At 48.6% G+C, this 19,310-nt stretch overlaps 1 protein-coding gene across 1 annotated transcript in view; it reads left to right on the top strand.

The window, feature by feature from the left end:
* LOC309416284 (uncharacterized protein) overlaps window positions 1–19,310 on the top strand; it is a gene marked incomplete at both ends in the record, with an annotated part of 107,006 nt that overhangs the window by 60,481 nt on the left and 27,215 nt on the right. The window contains 18 exons of the mRNA XM_082013841.1: window positions 4,069–4,149; window positions 4,249–4,299; window positions 5,286–5,321; window positions 5,444–5,488; window positions 6,069–6,113; window positions 6,689–6,724; window positions 7,083–7,118; window positions 7,906–7,965; window positions 8,602–8,727; window positions 9,400–9,471; window positions 9,652–9,687; window positions 9,983–10,042; window positions 11,913–11,957; window positions 13,293–13,328; window positions 14,507–14,542; window positions 16,965–17,021; window positions 17,190–17,261; window positions 18,780–18,851. Of these exons, the coding sequence (XP_081869967.1) occupies window positions 4,069–4,149; window positions 4,249–4,299; window positions 5,286–5,321; window positions 5,444–5,488; window positions 6,069–6,113; window positions 6,689–6,724; window positions 7,083–7,118; window positions 7,906–7,965; window positions 8,602–8,727; window positions 9,400–9,471; window positions 9,652–9,687; window positions 9,983–10,042; window positions 11,913–11,957; window positions 13,293–13,328; window positions 14,507–14,542; window positions 16,965–17,021; window positions 17,190–17,261; window positions 18,780–18,851 (1,002 nt within the window). The remainder of the gene's footprint in view (window positions 1–4,068; window positions 4,150–4,248; window positions 4,300–5,285; window positions 5,322–5,443; window positions 5,489–6,068; window positions 6,114–6,688; window positions 6,725–7,082; window positions 7,119–7,905; window positions 7,966–8,601; window positions 8,728–9,399; window positions 9,472–9,651; window positions 9,688–9,982; window positions 10,043–11,912; window positions 11,958–13,292; window positions 13,329–14,506; window positions 14,543–16,964; window positions 17,022–17,189; window positions 17,262–18,779; window positions 18,852–19,310) is intronic.

Here is a 19,310-nt window from a genome sequence, read left to right as displayed (position 1 = left end):
TGCTTCTGCTCCCATCGCTTTAGCCGTCTCCTGCCTGGCTCTGCAAATTAACACCACACTGAATCACGAAGCTGGAACAAACGAGGTTGCAGCAGCCACGAGAGGGCTCCCGGCACACACACATGCACACACACCCCCCCCCCACACACACGCGTGTACGTGTGTAAGCTGCAGCTCTGGAGATGGTGGCCTGTGCCATGAGCATCCATCAGTTTTGTTTCTCCTCCTGGATGCACCATTGCCCTTGGCTGGGAACAGTTAAGCTGCAGAGAGACCTGGCAGCACAGAGGATGGAGCCCAAACCCCCTCATTTCTTGTGGGCCTGGGCTGCATGATGCTGGCTGAGGTGGCAGCTTTTTGGTGTCCTGCTTTTGAAAGCAGGTAGAGCTCAGTCGTGATGAACCCCTGGCCCAGGTTGCCCAGAGAGGTGGTCGATGCCCCATCCCTGGAAACATCCCAGGTCAGGTTGGACGGGGCTCTGAGCAACCTGCTCTAGTTGAAGACATCCCTGCTCATGGCAGAGGCTTGGACTAGATGGCCTTGAAAGGTCCCTTCCAACCCAAACTATGCTGTGATTCTGCACGCAGAGGCCATGAAACTAGGGAGGGTCCCAAATCCATGGCTCCATTTGAAACTGTGGAATTTAGCCGTGCTGGATGCTCCTTGTGAGCAGAGTCCTCAAGGCTTCACACGTGCCCCTGCATGGAGTCATGTAATAACCAGACCCACCACAGACACCGTATCTTCTTCCTTGGTGAAATCGGAGTGACTCCTATTTGTTCAGTGTCTGGGTACTAAGTGCATCCATATGCCCAGACACCGTGGCCGTGGCACCGGGGAGAAAAAGGGACCATGTGGGCATGCCAAATGTGACATTTAGGCAGAAAGAAGAACTACCCTGAGTCATCAGGGGTGTAAGCAATTAATTTAATTGCTGCATCCCAAGGACCAAAAGCAATCTCTTGTGTCCTGTGTGGGATGCCTTTTTTTTTTTTTTAAACCCCATGGGAAGTTTTTTTTTTTTTAAACCCCATGGCAGAGCAGAGCCACAAAACTGATTTGTAGGTGTTGTGAAGGCTCATTTATCATGAGAGACCCAACACTGGACATTTTTCAGCCAAACTCAGAGTGCCTGAGATGACTTGATTTCTGCATTGAAGATTTTTCGCAAGGAGGAGATACCAAGTGTTAAAAGGCTCTTTAATCTTGTGGTGAAAGGCAGGAGAGCTGCAGGGAGGAAAGTGAAGACTTATAATTCAAATGGGAAATTAGAGCTCAAGCTGATTAACCCCAGGAGCAGGCTGTAGGGAGATGGGACAAGGCAGCGATTCCCCATCTTTCACTGCCTGAGTTATCAAGAGCAGAGCACAAGGGCCTGGGGGAAAGTTTTCACTTTGGGTTTATAGAGATGATCTCCTGCCCCATTGGGTCTTGTCTTCAAAAGCCCTGTAGATTAGTGCGTGCAGTATCCGTGCCACCCGACAGCGATGCTGCGTCCAGGTAATTATTGGTGTAATGCTGCAACCCCGTATTACCAGACACCTTTTTCTGAATCCCAGCCCAGAGGATTCCCCATCAAATAAAGAGTTGTTTGAACAATGGACGGATAGCACCCCCCTTCCTGCTCTCGTGTCCCGTGACCCCCATTTTGGTAGGGGCATTTGTAGAAGTGAAACAGCTGCCACAAATTTTTTAGGGCAGTTCTACCCTACTCCAGCATGATGGGATCCGCACCCCAAGGGTGTTTTCCTCAGTTCATTCGGTGCAAAATCCCCTTTATCCCCGGGAGGAGGGAGAAGTGTGGTCCAAAGCAGCAGCCCCCCTCTCCCTGCCGTTCCCGCATCCTCTCATCCCTGGTGGCTCCCACAGCCGACCCAAACTCAGCGGAGGGCGAGGCAAAGGGAGCAAGACGGAGCCATTTTTTTTCCCCCGTCAGCAGCAGCTGTAATTGTGAATTTTACCCGTTAAAAGGTTCATGGGGCCCTAGAGATAAGCAGCCTGTAATAGCCCAAGAGCTTCGTCTCGGAGGGGCGATTTCTGGCTGGCAGGAGTTAATGGGGAAAGCAAATTGACTGATATAAAGAGGCAGGATAAGCCCAGGTACACGTGCCCATGTGAGAAGTGGTGGCCAGTTACTCTTTCCATGGATGAGCCACTTTTTTGGTGTTACGGGACCATACCAGCCAATTCCTGCCGCCTCCACCTCCCAGCTCCTCTGCAGTTAAGCTTACTCATTTTCAGAGTTAATTCAGGTAAATGTCCCTGGTTGTCTCCACGCAGATAAACCCATAGTCACTTCATTATCCTACCTGATATCTCCTTGGCCTTTTCTACGTCTCTCTTTTCCCTACCTCTTTCTTTGCAGGAATATTTTTTTTTACTCCCCCTTTTATTTCCATTTTTCTCTTTCCTGTTGTGATTTTATCTGTTCCTTTCCTCCTTTTCCCCCTTCTCTCTTTTCTCTTTCTTTTTGACGCTGCCATCAGGAAAATCATTCCTATAGAAAGCAGCAGCCTCTCTGCTTTTCTTTGAGGTGCCTTATCGCTGGCATCTCAGAGCAGGAAACTGCCAAAATTGCGGAGGAATTGCAGAATGAAGGAGAGTTATTACCCCCTGCAATTTCCCACCACCCCAGTAAATGGCAGCTTTATGAGATCACATGCGTACGGGTCGCCTTCAAAACCTCAACCAGGTCTTGGCAACCCCTGGGATTGCCTCACCGCTGCCGCGTGAGGCTGTTCGCACATCTGCGAGTTGAAGATGGACCCGTGCTATGGAGTCGCAGCGTCCTCCAGCCGGTCAGCACGCAGATGAGCTGTGACCCAGTACGGGATGGACGGGAGCATCCACGTGGTCTCATCTGATGGTGCCATCAGATGGTCACCTCTGCCTAAGGCCGGGAGGTGTTTCTCTAATGTGTCCCTCAAAAACCACCCGAGACAGGCCCTCCCTGAGCAATCTATGCCAGCACATCACCGACCTTTTATTCCTCCTTCTCCCATCCTCACCATCTTTCAGTAAAGAATTTCAATTTTAATTGGACAAAAATAACATTTATTTTTCCTTACGTATTTTGGTGAGTCAGAAACTTCCTGGGTTCATCAGCCACTAGGTGAAACTATCATCTGTCTAGTTAAAATCCAGCAAAACAGGACAATCATCCCTGCAAACCTGACAGCGTAATGTCCAGGGTTGGACTAACCAGCATTTCTTGGAAGTCTTTCATTTAGGATTTACTTTCCCCTAACTTTGACCATCTAAAAGTCTCAACACGTACTTCTAGGTGAAATTCAAGATGAATCCAGGTCTTTGTTTCTGCAGCAAAAATGTGGGAATAGTGATAAATAACTGCACCCCATCCTGATTTTTCCCTCTCCTTCATGTGCTCCTCGCAGGTCCCAGGCTTGGGGTTTAGGTACGAGGAGTGCCCAGCTTGCTTTTGTTATAAATCAATTCACTGCTTTTTTGCTTTCCTATCAAAATATTCACCAAAGCGACTGCAGTGCTTCCACTGTGTGGTTTGGGGGATAATTGCTGTACACTGAGATACCCACCATCTAGGAATATTGTAATTTTTACAACAGCAAGCAGATCATTTACCATTTCTAATATGGAAAAGAGCAAACAATTTGTGATCCAAGCCAGTAACTGTTTGTACAAGCTTTACTGTGTGTACCTTAAATATACACCGGCCAAAATCATGAGCACTGCAAATATCACCAAGTGGCAGGTTAATGTGTAGACATTAATAGGCAATAATAGTTGTGTTCCTCCATTCAGGGTTACTGGCTATATTAAATGCATAGTGGGTGTGTTACCCAGACATGGCTGGTGCAGGGAGGCATTTAAAGCTCAAAGTTGCAATATTTTAGGTGTTTCTTATTTCCTTGAAATAGCAGTAAGTTAATTGCACAGTGCTAAATAATATATATATTATTATTACTATTATATATTATTAAATTAACTATTTCTTATTATTAACTACATATTATTGAATAATACATATTAGTATATTATTAATAATAATAACATTAGGTGCTCAGCAGGATGCCGTTTCTCTTGCCGCAGGAAAACGTGAATTTAGATGACGGCTCTGCACTCCCAAGGCACGTTAGAGCCAGGAGATCTGCCGAGCGCGAGAGACACGCGGTAAAGACCCCATCTCACCGCGGCGGCTTCGTGCGAGAGCAGAGCCACAGGTATGACGCAGGACGAAGCGGTGACCCTTCTCGGTTGGTTCCACCACAGGTTCATCCCCCCGGTGCCCCGGGAGCTCGGAAATCGCCGTCTGAATCTGCGGTGAGTGAAGAGCACGTACAAGGGTGTCTTCAAACACACGGACACGAGGGGAACCCCAGTTGGCCGGTTGTGCAAAGTCACAATGAATGTAGAGGGGGGTGAAAGTTTAGTGATAAATATTAACAAATAAAGCAAGAAACAGCTCCTGCAGAAGCCATCTTTCTTGGCAGAGCAGATCGTTCTCCCTGTATCTGGCAAGGGAAATGTGATGCTCGGAAAACAGAAGCAGGGAAAATCAAACTTAATCAGTGAGGGAACATAATAACCTGGTTCATGGGGAAAGCAGCATAACTGAAGGATGTTTTGTGTCCTGAGAGTTTAGAAGATATTTGTATGTGTGTTTAAATGTGTAAATATATGTGTGTGTTTATAAACACACACATCTCCGATACACCGGCACAATTACATTGTCGACTTTAACACAATACGCCAGAAATGGAAAGTGCAAGGAGTTGATTTTTACAACATTTAGGAAAGACCCATTTCCAGGAGTTAAGGATGAAAAATTCTGAACAACAGATTTCCCCTAAGTTTGAATTAATTTCTTTGAAAGCAGTGAGTGACCCTCACCCTGCGTTCCCAGGAACATTGAGCTGAGCTCGTCCGCGCCGTGAAAAAACACATCTTCTCATAGCCCTCAGTAAAGGCTGGGATGCCTGTGCTGTTGCCAAAAGCCTGGTACCGAAGCATTTCTTTGCTCACGGACCCTGGCAGCCCATATGCAACAGGCAACACCAGGTTTTAGACATCCCATCTGGGCTGGAGCAGGTCAGAAGGAGCCTGGAGGCCACCCCATATCCAACCAGGGGCACTTCGATGGGGTCTCCTGATCCCTGGTAACACAGAGTGTCCTCACAAGATGCCTCCAGCCTCTTCACTGGCTGCCTAACATCTGGCTGCTTGGAGATGCCTTTTCCATAGCTTCGGCGCAAAACGTTTCTCCAACTGCTCTCCCACTTTCCTCTTCCCTTTTTTTTTGATTCAAGGCACACCCAGGCCCTCATCGCCCGAGGAGAATTAAGGTACGGCATTCACGTTGTACTCCTCTTACCACAGCTGCGTGTGGTGAGGGTGCAGCTGGTCCTTTCCGGGCCACGCCGCATCCCAGCCCCGTTCTGTACGTGCATCTTTTTTTTTCTTACAGAAGGAGGAAACTGGCCCAGCAGATCCACCCTCTCATGGCCAAAAGGTCAGTGCTTTTGTTTCACCTTTTAATGCAGATACCAAATGGTGCTGGGGAGAGCCAGGATGATGATCCGTCTCCCAGGGCAATCTCATTGGGAGGCTGAGGGTGAAAATTGGCCAGGCTGGTAGGTTCAAGGGGTAGTAATCAACAGTTTTGGCCATTGGTAATGAGCAGAGATCCCAGGCTTGAACCCTTCAAAGCTGATCCAGATGTGGGTTTGTGTCTGGGGCATCCTTAATCTCTCTTCTGTGAACTTCTCCCATCTCCCTTAAACTCACGGCATCTTTTAACATCTGCAGTAGCCTGAGGCAGGGAGATCCTCAGCTTCCCACTCATATCTGGTCCTTACTCTGCAGTTTATGTTTTCTTCCTCTGCATTTCCACTGGGCAAGGTAGGAGGGATGGGGTCAGGGACATCTCCGATCTGCTCTGGGAATGCAAGTGGTGGAAACAAGGGGTTCCTCCACAGATGTTTGCCAAAAGCTGAGGCAGGGGCAAGAGCAGCACCTGCCTGGTCCAAAGAGGGAAGGAAAAATGTAGCGATGCATGTTGGAAACTGAAGGGGTTGCCTGTTGCTTTCCAGGGAGAAATGGGCGCTCCAGGAGCCCATGGAGACAAAGGAGAAAAGGTAGCAATAGCACTCTTCTGGCCTGAGCCTCCGAGGCCAGAAGTCTTTCTGTGCTAAGAGGGTCTGGGAAGGGAGAGACAGCGGGGGACGTGCTGATGGGGAGGACATTCAGGGTCTGGGGGAGGCTGTGTTGATGTAAATTGGGATTTCCACAGTCCCACCTTCATCCCTGAACCTGGCTGCGTGTTTCTGCTCCAGCAATGCTAACACGCATCTGCCACGCTCTCAGGAGTAAATGCAAAAATTCGGGGGAGGGGGTTCCTGATGTTCATTTTCTGCTGGATCACTGAACTAAACCAGGCCTGGCATGAGGACCACACAAAACACCATTTCATGAACACTTTTGGCAGCAAAAGCTTATAGGGACCAGATGGTGGATCCGGAGGGACCCAGCTGTTCAGGGGAAAGGCAGACAAGGTAGGGTTGTCATTAGAAGGCACAGCCCGACGGGGAGGAGGTACTTCATGTGGGCTAGCGTTTAAACACGTGAGAGGTGCAGCGTCCTGGGGACACAGGCAGGAGATGGGAGGGAGGGAAGGGAGGTGGCTGGAAGGTGGATGTGTTTTGTCTTGCAGGGGCAGCCTGGGGAGATGGGGGAGCCTGGAGAAAAGGTGAGCTGTGGTGTCGGTATCAGCAGCTGGAGCAGGACAGCGTTACCAGCTAAGTGGTCCAAATTCAGCACTGGAGATTGCCATAGGAAAGTCAAAATCTGCTGGGTCAGCCCAGTACTCCATCTCCTTCCTGGGAGCAGTGTGGCTCTGTGTTAGGGCATTTGGCTCTTCCCCGGTCACACAGCCACTGCCCTCCTCCTCTGGGGAAAAGAGGTGGAGGTCAGAGGGACCAGTTGCTCCATGCTGGTATAGGCTATGAGCACAACTGGGAACCTTTGCTCTTGCTTGGGGTTGCACTGAGGTTGTACTTCACATGACCTCTTGCACAGCCTTGGTAAACTCTCTCTTCATTTCATAGGGCACCAAAGGAGACAGAGGTGAAAATGGTCAAAAGGTAAACAACATTGGTACCGCAGTCAAGGGTGTCTCTTCTTACACTGCGAGAGCTTGCCTCCTGCTCTGCCTTCTCCTTTTGTGGTACATAACCTCCCCATCTCAGGGGATGGTGTCCAGATAACCTCCTGAGATGTGGACTCAGTGTGGCCTGTCATGCGCTGGGGACCCAATGTCTCTCTGTTGACTAAGGAGTGACTCCAGTTGGCTCACATAGGCAGGACACCTGTCTCATAAATGAGTAATGGGAGGTTTAGACTAGAAATTAGGAAAAGTTCCTTTACACAGAGGGTGGTCAAGCATTGGAACAGGTTGCCCAGGGAGGTGGTGGAGTCACCATCAGACAGGTGTTCAGAAAACATGTAGACGTGGCACTTCAGGACATGGTTTAGTGGACGTGGTGGTGCTGGGTTGATGGTTGGACTTGATGATCTTGAAGGTCTTTTCCAGCCTTAATGATTCTGTGATTCTGTGATTCTGTGAAGATATGAGTCTCTCCCAGAGTCCTCTGACAGCATCTCCAGTAATATTCCTGCAACTCAGATTTCTCTTTTCTAAAGCTCTTTAAATGCTCTCAGCACCTTTGTCTCTCCAGGTCAGATAAGACTTCCCATTATCTAGAAGAGATGTGATGGTCAGTGAGGGCTCTGTAGAAACAGTCAGTGTAGGATCAGCTCTGAGGGACTTCATCTGGGTTTCCAGGGAGCAGCATGAAGGAAACTCTCATTTTGATGGACCCACAGTGGAAGGAGTGATCTTGATTTTTCCCGATCATCTTCTCTTCACAGGGAGAACCAGGAATTGGGTTCAGAGGTCCCATTGGTCAGGCTGGGCCACCTGGATTTAAGGTAAGCCTTTATTCTCTTCTAGATAGAATCGCACTTGTTTTTTTATGGGTCTTTCTCTTTGTAGTGCTTGCTTTCCACCACTGGGGCTGGAGCACAGAACTGGCTGGGGCTACAAAGATAACGCACCAAAGCCAATCCCAGTCTGGGAAGGCAGGAACACCATTACACGGGACAGAGGGAATGCTCTGTGTCCTCCAAAGGGCCATTTCAAAGCGGGTGAGGTCCAGAGGATAAATATCATAGAATTGTAGAATCACAGAATGGTTTGGGTAGGAAGGTCATGTAGTTGAACCCCCCTGCAATCTTCAACTAGATCAGGCTGTGAAATATGGCTGTGAAAAAAATCCAGAGAGTTGTGGTCTCAGCAGAGATGCGTTTCTGTGATCCCTTGGGATGTTGCAGGTCTGCAGGGTTTGAATTCACTGGAGAGCTCTGAAGGTCTGCAGGTAAGGGCTCCCTGCTTAGCAAGCCACAGTACGGCCCTTTCTCCAGCCCTAGGACCTCTCTTATGAACCAGGGCTGGAGGGGGTGTACTGGTCATGTGAATTCAAGGAGACACCTCAGGCTTTCTCTAGGACCTTTAGGGGTGCACTTAGTCCCACCTAAGATCAAAATTCCTTGTGATTCACTCAACAGGGTGAGCCAGGGGCCCCAGGACCTCCAGGAGCCCAAGGCATCCAGGGCATTAGCGGCAACGCTGGCACCCCCGGGTCACAGGGGGACAGAGGGGCTCCAGGTCTGCCCGGGATGCCAGGACAGAAGGTAGGTGGTGTGCAGTGAGGGGACTGCATGTGTTGTGTTAACCATCTCAAGGTGAGAACAATGATGGTCCTACAGAGACTGCCTACACTGGGTGTCCATGATGGTTCAAGCCCCACCTATCCAGGTCTCCAGACCCTGATCCTATGCACAGTGAGTGGAGAGAAGCAGAAACAAAACCTGGTTGCAAAAGGAGAGGTAGCAGCATATATTAGACCAACTGATGTAACTGGGGAAAAAACATGCCAAAAGGTTTGGTACAGGGAGGATGATCTTCAAGTTAAAAAAAAAAAAACAAACCAACACTGGAGCAGATGGGGACCCGTTGTTCTCCTTTTAAACTTAGTGATGTGACTTGATGAGACAACTGGGAAGAAAAGGGGTGGTGATAGCACAGGGATGTGAGCAAGGGGTTTTGGTGTCATTAGCCCCTGGGAACAGAGGAAGCAATGGGTAAGTCTCACTGCAGGGACAAGGAGAATTATCTGGAGGTGGGGTGGGGGACAGCAATGTACATCAACTCAGGGTCTCAGTCTAGCTGGAGTCCCTTCTCAACAACAAGAAGCCCACACAAGGAGTATCCCAATGGCTATTCCTCCTGCTTGCAGCCAGTGCAGGGAACACCTAGGAGCACCAGCTCCTGCTTTCTCCTCCTTAAAGGACTTTGTTTTCCAGGGGGAGCGTGGGAAGAGAGGACGCAATGGATTTGCTGGGCCTGCAGGACCATCAGGATCCCCAGGAAAAGAGGTGACTTTTGTACACCACCCCAGTGTCTTTTGAGCAGCAGAAGGATGGCTGGGGAGAGAGGTTGCGGGTCTGGTGTCTGGGCTGGGTGTGCTTTTGCCCTCTTGGAGCGCTGTGACAGGAGAGCATCAAGGACGTGGAAAGCAAAGTCCTCTCTTCTGTTTTGTTTTCCTCACCCGACAGGGGATTCCCGGAATACCTGGACCCAAAGGCAACAAGGTCAGTGCCAACCTGCCAGGCAGGTCACAAGCAGCTGAGATCCTAGGATGGCAATGAGACAGCCCACTGCCCTCCCGTGGCTCCTTATCCCTGATCCCATCTAGTCACTTCATCCCTCTTTCACCCCCCATGCCCTTCTTCCCCATGGTTGCTGGGGCATCCTCCAGAAAGGGCAGCAGATAGTCAATGGAAGTGACTGACTCTGTGACTTTTAAATCATGGTCAAACTAATCAGCAATCATGTGATGTGGTGTCCTTGCTCCAAATGAGACCTCTGGGATTCTCTGTTCCTCAGGGAGAAATTGGAGTTGGAGCAGCTGGCCCAAGAGGTCCCCGTGGACTGCCTGGCCCTCGGGTAGGTCCCTCTATAAATGTATCTGGCTTGGCTTCTTGCAGCCTACCCTCTTTTGGAGGCAGCTTTATACCATCACCTCCCACTCACCCATCTTAGAAGATGCCTAAAGGGCTGATTTCAGAGCTCTCCTTAATTTTTCACCAGCCAGGATTGCAGGTGATGGACATTGCTATGCCCAGCTGGAGCTGGCACTGACCAGAATCTGTCCACAGGACGCAATTAGCATCCCCTCCATAATTAGACACCCTCAAGCATTACAGATCACACTGGTCAACTGCATGGCCAAGTGAATCCTGTCCCACTGACTGTGTGGGCTGTGCTTTCACTGGCTAGATGGTAGCATTGAAGGCAATATCTACACCCCTACATCTGCATGTTTTAATCCTAACAGCTCGGTGAGGAGCCACCTTGGTTTTGTGTGCTTTGGGGATGCTACCTGCAAGCTTGCTCCTTCAGAAATTTGCCTCCAGCTTTTTTATCCTTGTTCCCCTCTTCCCTCCTGTTGTCCTGGCAGAGGTAAACCAGCTCTCATCATCCTTGGGGCAGCAACATTCACTTTTCCTCATGCTGCTGAGAAGTTTTGGTCTCCTTCTGGCAAAGACCCCAGGGAGACCTTCTTGAGTTGTGATCAGAGGCCATGTTTCAATGTGCTGCTTCTGTGGCTGTTCCAGGAATAAACTGATTTTATGCTGCAATCCATTTAGACAAACTCCCCATCTGCCAGCAGCGCTGTTCAATGAGGCCCCTGAGACAAAACACTTAATGAGAATGTCAGCAGCTGTGAAAGGTCTGGGGTAAGCCTTGCCCAAGCTTCATTATCTGAAGGAAATTATGAAATAATGTTTTGCTCTTCTGACTCCAGCATAAATCCAAAGTGAGCCACGGAATCTCAAATTACATTGGCTTTATAAGAGAGAGATAAATCTGGCCTCACAGGACAATGCCTAAGTCTAGACATCTTAAAGACAGGTAAGTCTTGTAGGATCTACCTAGGGAGGTCATAAAAGAGACCCACCAGCACAGCTATCCCTTGTAGCAAGGTTTACAAAAAGCCAATAGCACCCTTAAAGGGAGGCTCAGAACAAGGACTGCAACATCTGAAAACCACAGCTGGGCATGAAGATAAGCCTCACATTGGTCTCCAAAGGCACAAGTTACTGTTGAGCAGTTGACTGGTGGCCTCTTCCTTCTGAAAGTCAGTGGTATGAGTTCCGGGTGAATTCCTGGCTGCCTTATTTGTTGTGGTGAGTCCTGCTGAAATCATGTTCAGCAATGAGTTATGAATGTGCAGAAAAGCTACTGAGTCCTCTAATCGGGGGGGAGAAATCTCTGTGTCCCAGGAACATCTCAGACTTCTGTCCCTTTTTGCACATGCCTTTGTCAGATGTAAGTACATCTTGGTGGAGGGACACACCAGGTCATCCAGCCTCAGATGGCTGCTTCTGAGCTAGTCCTGCCAGGGCCTCTCCATACCAACAGAGAGGAACAGACACCTTTTTGGAGTGATTTATATCATGCTAAATCAGGTGCAGATCATCTTACAAATGCCTGTTTCTCTCAGGCACTGAGGAGAAGCTGAAGCTTGAAGCTTCAATCTGACCAAAACATTATTCTCTAAACACTGCAGTGTCTACCTGCAGTGACATGTGGATGATCTTAAGCCCCTTAGACTCTTTAATCCAGATCCATAGGAGCATTACGGCACCTAATCCCAAGGTTTAAGTGAAGAGGTTGGACAACTCCTTCGAGGATCTGGGCTTCCGCATGCGTAATTCCTGCTGTCCCCAGTGGGATGGTTTGCAGAGCTGGGACTGTGTGTGTTGCGTTTCTCCTTGCTGATGGCCATCACTACCCCTCTCCATCCTAACAGGGTGACAAGGGCATCGTGGGAGTCCGGGGCCCCACTGGCACAATGGTGAGTGTTAAAATAGCATGGAGGGCTGATTTTAAGGCACAGACAACAGTGAACCCACGGCTGACAAAATCTCCATGAGCAATGAAAAACATAAAATGGGTTGATGCTTTCAGTGGGAAATAGAGACTTTGGGAACCTGAATTCTGATGTTGTGTTGGAATGAGTGAGTGTAAGTCCTGTAGGCAGCTGTGAGACATAAGGAGTCATGCAGACCACAATTGCTTTATGCTCTTGTCCATTTGGCTGACTCATCTACAGGCTGCTTTTGAAGTCCTCCCAAAATATCGCTCAGAGGTGAACACAGAAGGTGTTCTTTGTCAGGTCTGCTTGCCTGCATGAATTTCAGGGTCTTGTTCTATTTTAAATTCCCTTTTCACTGATAGGGGACTGAGTCAGGGGAGATGCAGACTACAGCCGGTATTTCAATAAACACCTTTTTATTTATTAAGCTGTCATCTCTAATGGAATGAATCTGTTATTACGAGTAGTCTGGGCCTTTATGAAGTTCCTGAGAAGGCCAAGGATGGTTGCAATGCCAAGTTTCACCCTGGGATCTCATCCCTGAAGGGTTGATTCCCAGCAAGGCTGGCCCTTACGCCACGAGGGCTTGCAGGATGATGTGTCCCAGTGGTCAGAGCAGGAGCGCAGGGCACAGTGAACTAGCAAAGCCCACGTTTTGTGCCCTTTGGGAAATGTCTGTGCTCCTTGTCCCTCCTGTCTGTGTCCACCCCTGTGATGAGCTGCCAGTTCTGCAGTTGGAAGGTGCCACCTCTCTCCTTATTCATGGAAGGTTGCTGGTCCCCAGTCTTGAAAGCAGATTACACCTGGGTTGACCACCGTGGTTTTTCAGCTCTGCAGGTGTGGTTCCCATCCTGGCTCTGTCTCCAAGGGCTCCTACCTGCCCTGGGGGACATCTGGAGATCCCCGTCACCCCCACCTATGAGGACCTCTCCAGCAGCAACCCTTCCCTTGTTCTCTCTGAGAGGTCGGGGCTACATCTCATGAACATTAAGGGCACAAAAATTGCAGTACATGGCTTGCAAAATGGGGGACGTTGGCTATATTTATACATCTACCAAGACATCCTGAGTTGTGCTTGAGACGCAATGGTGGGCAGAATCTTAAGGCTAAATTTTCTCTTTGCACCAGTGTGATTCAAATTGCTCTCTGCGGGGAAAGAAAGGAGAGTAGAGGCTCCTGTGCTGGTCCCACCAGCAGCTTCTCCATGGTGCAGCCTATCCTTGGAGCTGGCTGTGCCTTCAGGTTGAGGCTGCTCTTTCCTCACACCTTCCCCCACTGGTATTTATCTTCACATCTTGTTTTATATTCTTGCAGGGTCTGAAAGGCTTCCCAGGTGTGAAAGGCGAAAGAGTAAGCAACAGTCATCTTATCTACACAGTGCCTGTGGAGGAAAGCACCGTTGTGGGGAGCCTTTCTCTGCAGCAGCCCACGCTACTGATGCTTCTGTTAAAACAGTGGAGATAATCCCAGCATCTTCTGGGGGCGGACTGGGAGGGGACCTCCTTCAGTGTGTGGAAGTGTGAAGTGGCATTGACAGCCCGCTCTAATGGCTGGGCTGAGATGAGGGTCCATGCTGTCTTTATGCATGCCTAGACCTTTCTGGAAGGAAGTATGGGAGTTTGGACAGAACGAGACCCCTGGTGTGCTCTGGCCAGTCCCCAGATGTGGAGGGCTGGAGGCACAGGGCTGGGGAGCAGATGTCCTGCAGCATTAGCAGGACGACGACTGCCCACCAGACAACACATACCCTTTCATTTCTATCAGTGAGCAGGCATCCCCTTGGTCTCCTTTCTGCTGCATCCCACTTGCAACCCTGGGGAAGCGTAGTACTGAGAAGAGCAGATTTTGTCCCAGATGTCAGGGGTGTGCAATGGGACACTGCTGGAGGGATCTACATACAGTTCTGCCATTCAGAAGCAGTTCAAGTGCGGTTTTAAAGCCTGTCTCTACTCTCCTGGCCCTGCCTGGTCCTTGCAGCCTCCCCCTTCTCCTGCCTACTCAAGACATCAGTCTTGAGCACTGGAGAAGGTTATGAGATGCCATCAGGAACGAGTCCTGCCCTTCCAGCCTCATATCCCATGCCCATTATAAAAACTTCCAGGAACAGCTAATATTTCATACACTCTCAGTAAAGCATGCCAGATTTGAGGTTGAAATTTGGGAAATATGGAATTATATAGGATGCCTTCCCACCCTAGATGTAGCGTAGGCACACCCCTAGAGCATGGAGATGCTACATCCCATTGGAAAGTCAAAATCCAGCAATAGCTCCACATCATGGATGTGCTGAGCATGGAGTAAGGCAAACCACTTCAGTCCTCTGGGTCTTTATTTTTTTTGTCAATGCGATAAATTCTAGTTGTAGGCAATCTCTTGTGGTAAGCTAATCATTTTGCAGAGTGCCCAGAGGAACTGACTTCCAGCTGTGATAGATCATAGTGGCTTGGAGTGTGAATCAATGGACTGAGCAACACAGGAGGAGTAAAAAGGGAATCACTCACTGTCTTTTTTTTCTTTCCTGTGTTCAGGGTGATCGGGGACTTCTGGGACCCAAGGGAGAAAGAGTAAGGACATTCCAGATTGTGACCTTCTGGGGCAGATGGGATAAAAGGTGTTCAGGATTTTATAGTTACCAGTGAGCAGATGGGCAGTTATTTAAATGAGTCCATGCTCTTACAAGGTAGATGCATAAATGGTAAAAGATATTTATACGTGTTTTCAAATATCTGAGGTCTTAGTGATTTTATAGGATTCATATCATTCCATGTGGGTGAGCGTAGCCCATCCAGTCTGGAGCGCTGAGCCAGGATCCCAGATGTTGGTGTGCAAATGCCTTTAATCGAAGAGGACTTGAAATCCTACTTTTGGTCCATGGTGGTATGAGCACTGCCATCCATGTGCCTGGATCCAGATCCCATTGCCAATGAAATCTTCAGGATTTGAGGCTCAGGGCCTCATGTGTGCTTCTCTGTGTCCCTGCTCAGGCATCCGGCCACCCCCAGGGTGAAGTTTTTCCTTCTGTCTAACAGGAGTTTCTCTTGTTCCAACTTGTCCTTTCACTGTGTGCCTCCAAAGAGAGACTGGATCCATCCTCTCTACATTGTATACCCACGTAGATAGTGGAAGAAAACACGTAGGTGTCCCTCTCCTTCTTTGGGGTCTCCACTGAGTTCAATCTACTTTGTCAATGCCACCCTCGCACTGGACGCAGCGCTCCAGGTTGAGCTTGCGTGATAGTTTTGGCAGGATCCTACAAAACAACAAAAAAAAGTCATTTCGGTAACTGCTGGGGCACAAAAATGCCTCCTGTGAATTAAGGGACTAAAATTTCCACTGGTTTTGGTATAACCAGCTGACCCCAAAGCATACTACAATCTTAAAAATCCTGAGCTGGTCATAGCAGGCAATGTGAAAATAACTCCCTGAGCGCTTCTGGAAAATGCACAGAAAATGTTGAACTTCTGCCCAGCGTTTTGTTAACTTCCTTCCTGGCTGAAATGGCTTGTTAGAAAATGAGTTTTAGAAAACCTACATGATGATTCTGCCTTTGAGTCATGCAGTATTCAATGATTAAGGCCGATTTGTCTCTGAGGAAGCTACTTTCAAAGGGGACTCGCTCCAGAGACGAATCAATCCGTAATCTGCTTTGCGAAGAGGCCCCAAAACATTTTCCGAGCTGAAGAAATGTGTAATGCGTTTTCCAAAGAATACCTTTAGTAAAATATAAGGTGGAGTGTGAGATAAAACAGGAGCGGGGGAATATTTGGTTTGGGTTTGTTCCACACGATTGCAGCTTAACTTTCTTTCTAACTCGCCCTTGATCAATACAGGAGTAACCGCGTGAATCCCAGGGCCTGTGCTGTGTGTTGGATTAAACTGCAGGATCTTTATTCTCCCTTTTGTTCCCAAAATTGTTTGAGCCCCATTCCGCCTCTGTTAAAGACCCTCCAGAGCAGGGAAGCAGGAGGGTATATTGAGCCAGAATTTGGTCAGAGTCCTATGGTGATGGTTGGATAAACTTCAAAAGATTGTCAAAGTTTGGGGAATATTGATTGGCAGGTGTTTGTCAAGACTGCAGCAGCAAGGCACAGTCACCCTGAACAGGGATGTCTGCACCCCTGCAGAGAGCTGGTGTAAAGGGAGTCCTTTTCAAGCATGCTACAACTGTCCATTAGAAGGTGCCTTCAGCTCTCCTCCCGCCAGACTATGGATGGCATCACCACTTTGGAGACACAATCATCGCTTTGCCGGAGCAGAGCCATTTCTTGCATGGGAATAGCCTTGTTGCAGTTTTTTTCACACTCCTCAGCTGTCGAGCTGATAAATAGACTCGGCACAGGTGTGTCCATGGGGTTACTGCGCACCCGTATCTACTGGCTGTCTTGCAATGACAGTTTGGGGGTCTAACCCTCAAAAAACTACCTCTGATACACATTTGAGTGTGATTTCCTTTCCTTAGCTCCAACTCTGTGTCTATAAATCAGGACACCATGAATAGACCCATTCACCATCCTGCTTATGGTCAGCTCCCACACCTGGGAGGAGATGCCAACCTTGACATCCTGAGTGATGTGCAACGATCAAAAAGCCAAGCCACCGTGTCAGATATGAGCCTGTCCCACCACTGACAGCCTCAGATCATGAATTGAACCTCAGGGTCATACCGTGCACAGCTCCATTTTTGGCTATGCCACTGAGCCCCAACATTTTTTGGAGCAAGAGGTCACTGTCAAACCTCAGGAATTCTTGTAGTTTTCTGTGCAAGTTCATCATCCAGCCTTTAGTTAAGGACAGACTAACCTTAACACTTAATGTTCTGTGGAGCATCTGTACCGTCCCCATCTGGGTCCATTTGGACGCTTACCTTTATTGCAGATATGTGAATTACCATTTTGCCCATCACAGCAAGTGTAGTTCCATCCAATGGGACCCATGAGTTCATGTATCACTGGGTGTCTACATCTCTTCTGTGTCTCCTTTCTCTAGGGTGAACCCATGACTATTTTTGGACCTCAGGGCTACAAAGGCAGTAAAGGAGATCCTGTAAGTTTGGCTTTTTAAGTTGTTCCTTTCCCACTGTTTGTGACATCAGCACTGGGCACAACTTGGGACAAGCACTGAGAACCAGGGCTTTGGTCCAGAGCCAGTGGCTGAGAGCTGGGTCCTTCCAGGAGAGAGGCGGAGTCCACTAATTTCTGTTTTACCTTTCAGGGTGAACAGGGCCCGCCAGGTTTTGATGGAGACAAAGGTGAGAAGGGAGAGGATGGCCCTGTAGGAGAAAAGGTATGAACCTCCCAATGCGACTGAGAAAGACAACAAAAGGTCACTGGTTGTGTGAGGAAGGGACCGATATCTCTGCATCTTCCCTTCCCACATGCCCACTGGAAAACACAGTGCAAGGACACGCTCGCCCAACTCTTACCACAGAAAGGGAGAGGAGGATGCTAGGCTGGAGCTTGGGAATGTCATACACATCCAGTTTGCCAGTTGTCAGGTCTGGAGTTGTGGGACAACGTAAAATTGGTGTCTGCCGTACAGGATCACTTTGGGAAAAGTGACCATTCAGTTACTGCAGCACTGTAAGAATCCTGCATTTCCCTCTTCCTCCAAGAGCTGGCTGTGCTACTTACAGAATCATTAAGGTTGGAAAAGGCCTTTAAGATCATCAAGTCCAACCGTCAGCCCAACACCACCATGCCCACTACTTCAAGCCCTGCAGCTCTTGTGACATCTTTGTTAAGGCTTGGTTGGCTCCTCTGTTCCTGTTCTTCACACAGGGCTGTTCCCTGGGTGGTGGCAGAGCAAGTCACCTGCTCCTCCGTCTGCCTTTGCTCTTTGCGAGCACCCTGTGGAGGTCTCAGGTCTCAACCCATCACCACTCCACTAGGAGGGGTCACGTAACTCTCCCACTCTCAGACTGAGTCACAGATTAAATCTCCCGGTGCTAATCATCCCTGGTTTTGTATTATGTTAATGTTTTTTGCTCCAGAAGTCAGACCCAGGGTGGGAACTCTGCTGAAAGTACAAGTACCTACAGCAACATCTTCCCCATCTGAGCTAGACATTCAGCTGTTATTTCCCATGGAGACCTGTAAAATCAGTGTTGTTTAGGGTGGGAATCACCTGAGACCCAGTTTGGACATCTCCCTTGTGAAGAGGCAAATTGTGTCCTTACCATGACTGATTGCACTGATTAGGTCCCCAGTGACTGTAAAGGAGACCCGTGGAGATGATCCCATGGGTGGTACCTGTTTTTTAAGTCAGATTAAATCCCACACATTGTATCTGTCAGATTGCCCTCCAGTAAAACAAACAAACAAACAAGCAAACAAACAAACAAAACAAACGAAAAAACAATATGTAAGCGTCTCCTAAAGCAAGAATAACTCTTGTCTGAATATCTGAGTGGCTTTGGATGGAACACCAGAGTAGTATCTCCACTCAAGCAGGGTCTTGTACTTGAGTGTTTGCATGGGGGCAGCTCATCCAGAGGCTTTGAGATCCTTTTCTTCTTGTTTTCCTTCAAACGCCACCACTGGGCACCAAAAGAAACACCAACAGAAACACCAACAGAACATTTTGCTGAGGTTTCTGCTGAGCTGTTCTGCAGCTGGTGGCTTTCCTCCCTAGCGCTGGCTGCCGTAGAGACCTGGGGGCTCCCTGGGGCTGAAGTCTGCTATAGGAATGGTGCTTTTTGTCATCCTCTTTGCCATCTCCATGGGTTCCTCTAGTGGTCTCTCTCAGGGTGTGGGTGAGAAGGAGGTGCTTCAAATGTATTTGACAGGGATTTTAAAATTTTAGGGAATCAAAGGTGAAGCTGGCTCCAAGGGAATGATGGGGCTTTTTGGAACAAGAGGACCAGTGGGACAGAAGGTGAGTACAGTAAACACCTCTGCTAAGGCATCCTCTGCAAGAACTGATGTGTAAAATCATGCAAAAACTGATATGTAAAATCCCTTCACAGTTTTCTCACAGAATATAATTCTGTGTTCACTCTCCAGAATAGCTGATTGAAATGTTGGGGGGCTACCACACAGAAGAAGTAGCTGCACTTTCCCAGGAGAGCCCTAAAGATTTCTCCCATTTTGTAAAGTAACAGAGGGCTCTGGCATCTTTCTTGGGCTAAAATAGTCAATAATGACTTGGTGAAACATCAATATTTAGGCATGAGGTGTGAACTGCAGTTTAAGCTCCAGTTACAGTCAAAGGAGATGTAGGGTTGCATTCAGTTGTCCAAATGAGATGGTTGGAGGAGCCTACCTGCCCCCTCCAACTGCTGCCACAGAGGGGTCCTCAAAGGTCCCCTTGTCCCCTTTTCCAACAGCTGTAGGA

This window comes from Phaethon aethereus (assembly GCF_964289735.1).
Source record: "Phaethon aethereus genome assembly, chromosome: 1".
Classification (NCBI taxonomy): domain Eukaryota; kingdom Metazoa; phylum Chordata; class Aves; order Phaethontiformes; family Phaethontidae; genus Phaethon; species Phaethon aethereus.
Note: the sequence above shows the minus strand (reverse complement) of the source record. Positions and strands in the feature narration are given on the sequence as shown.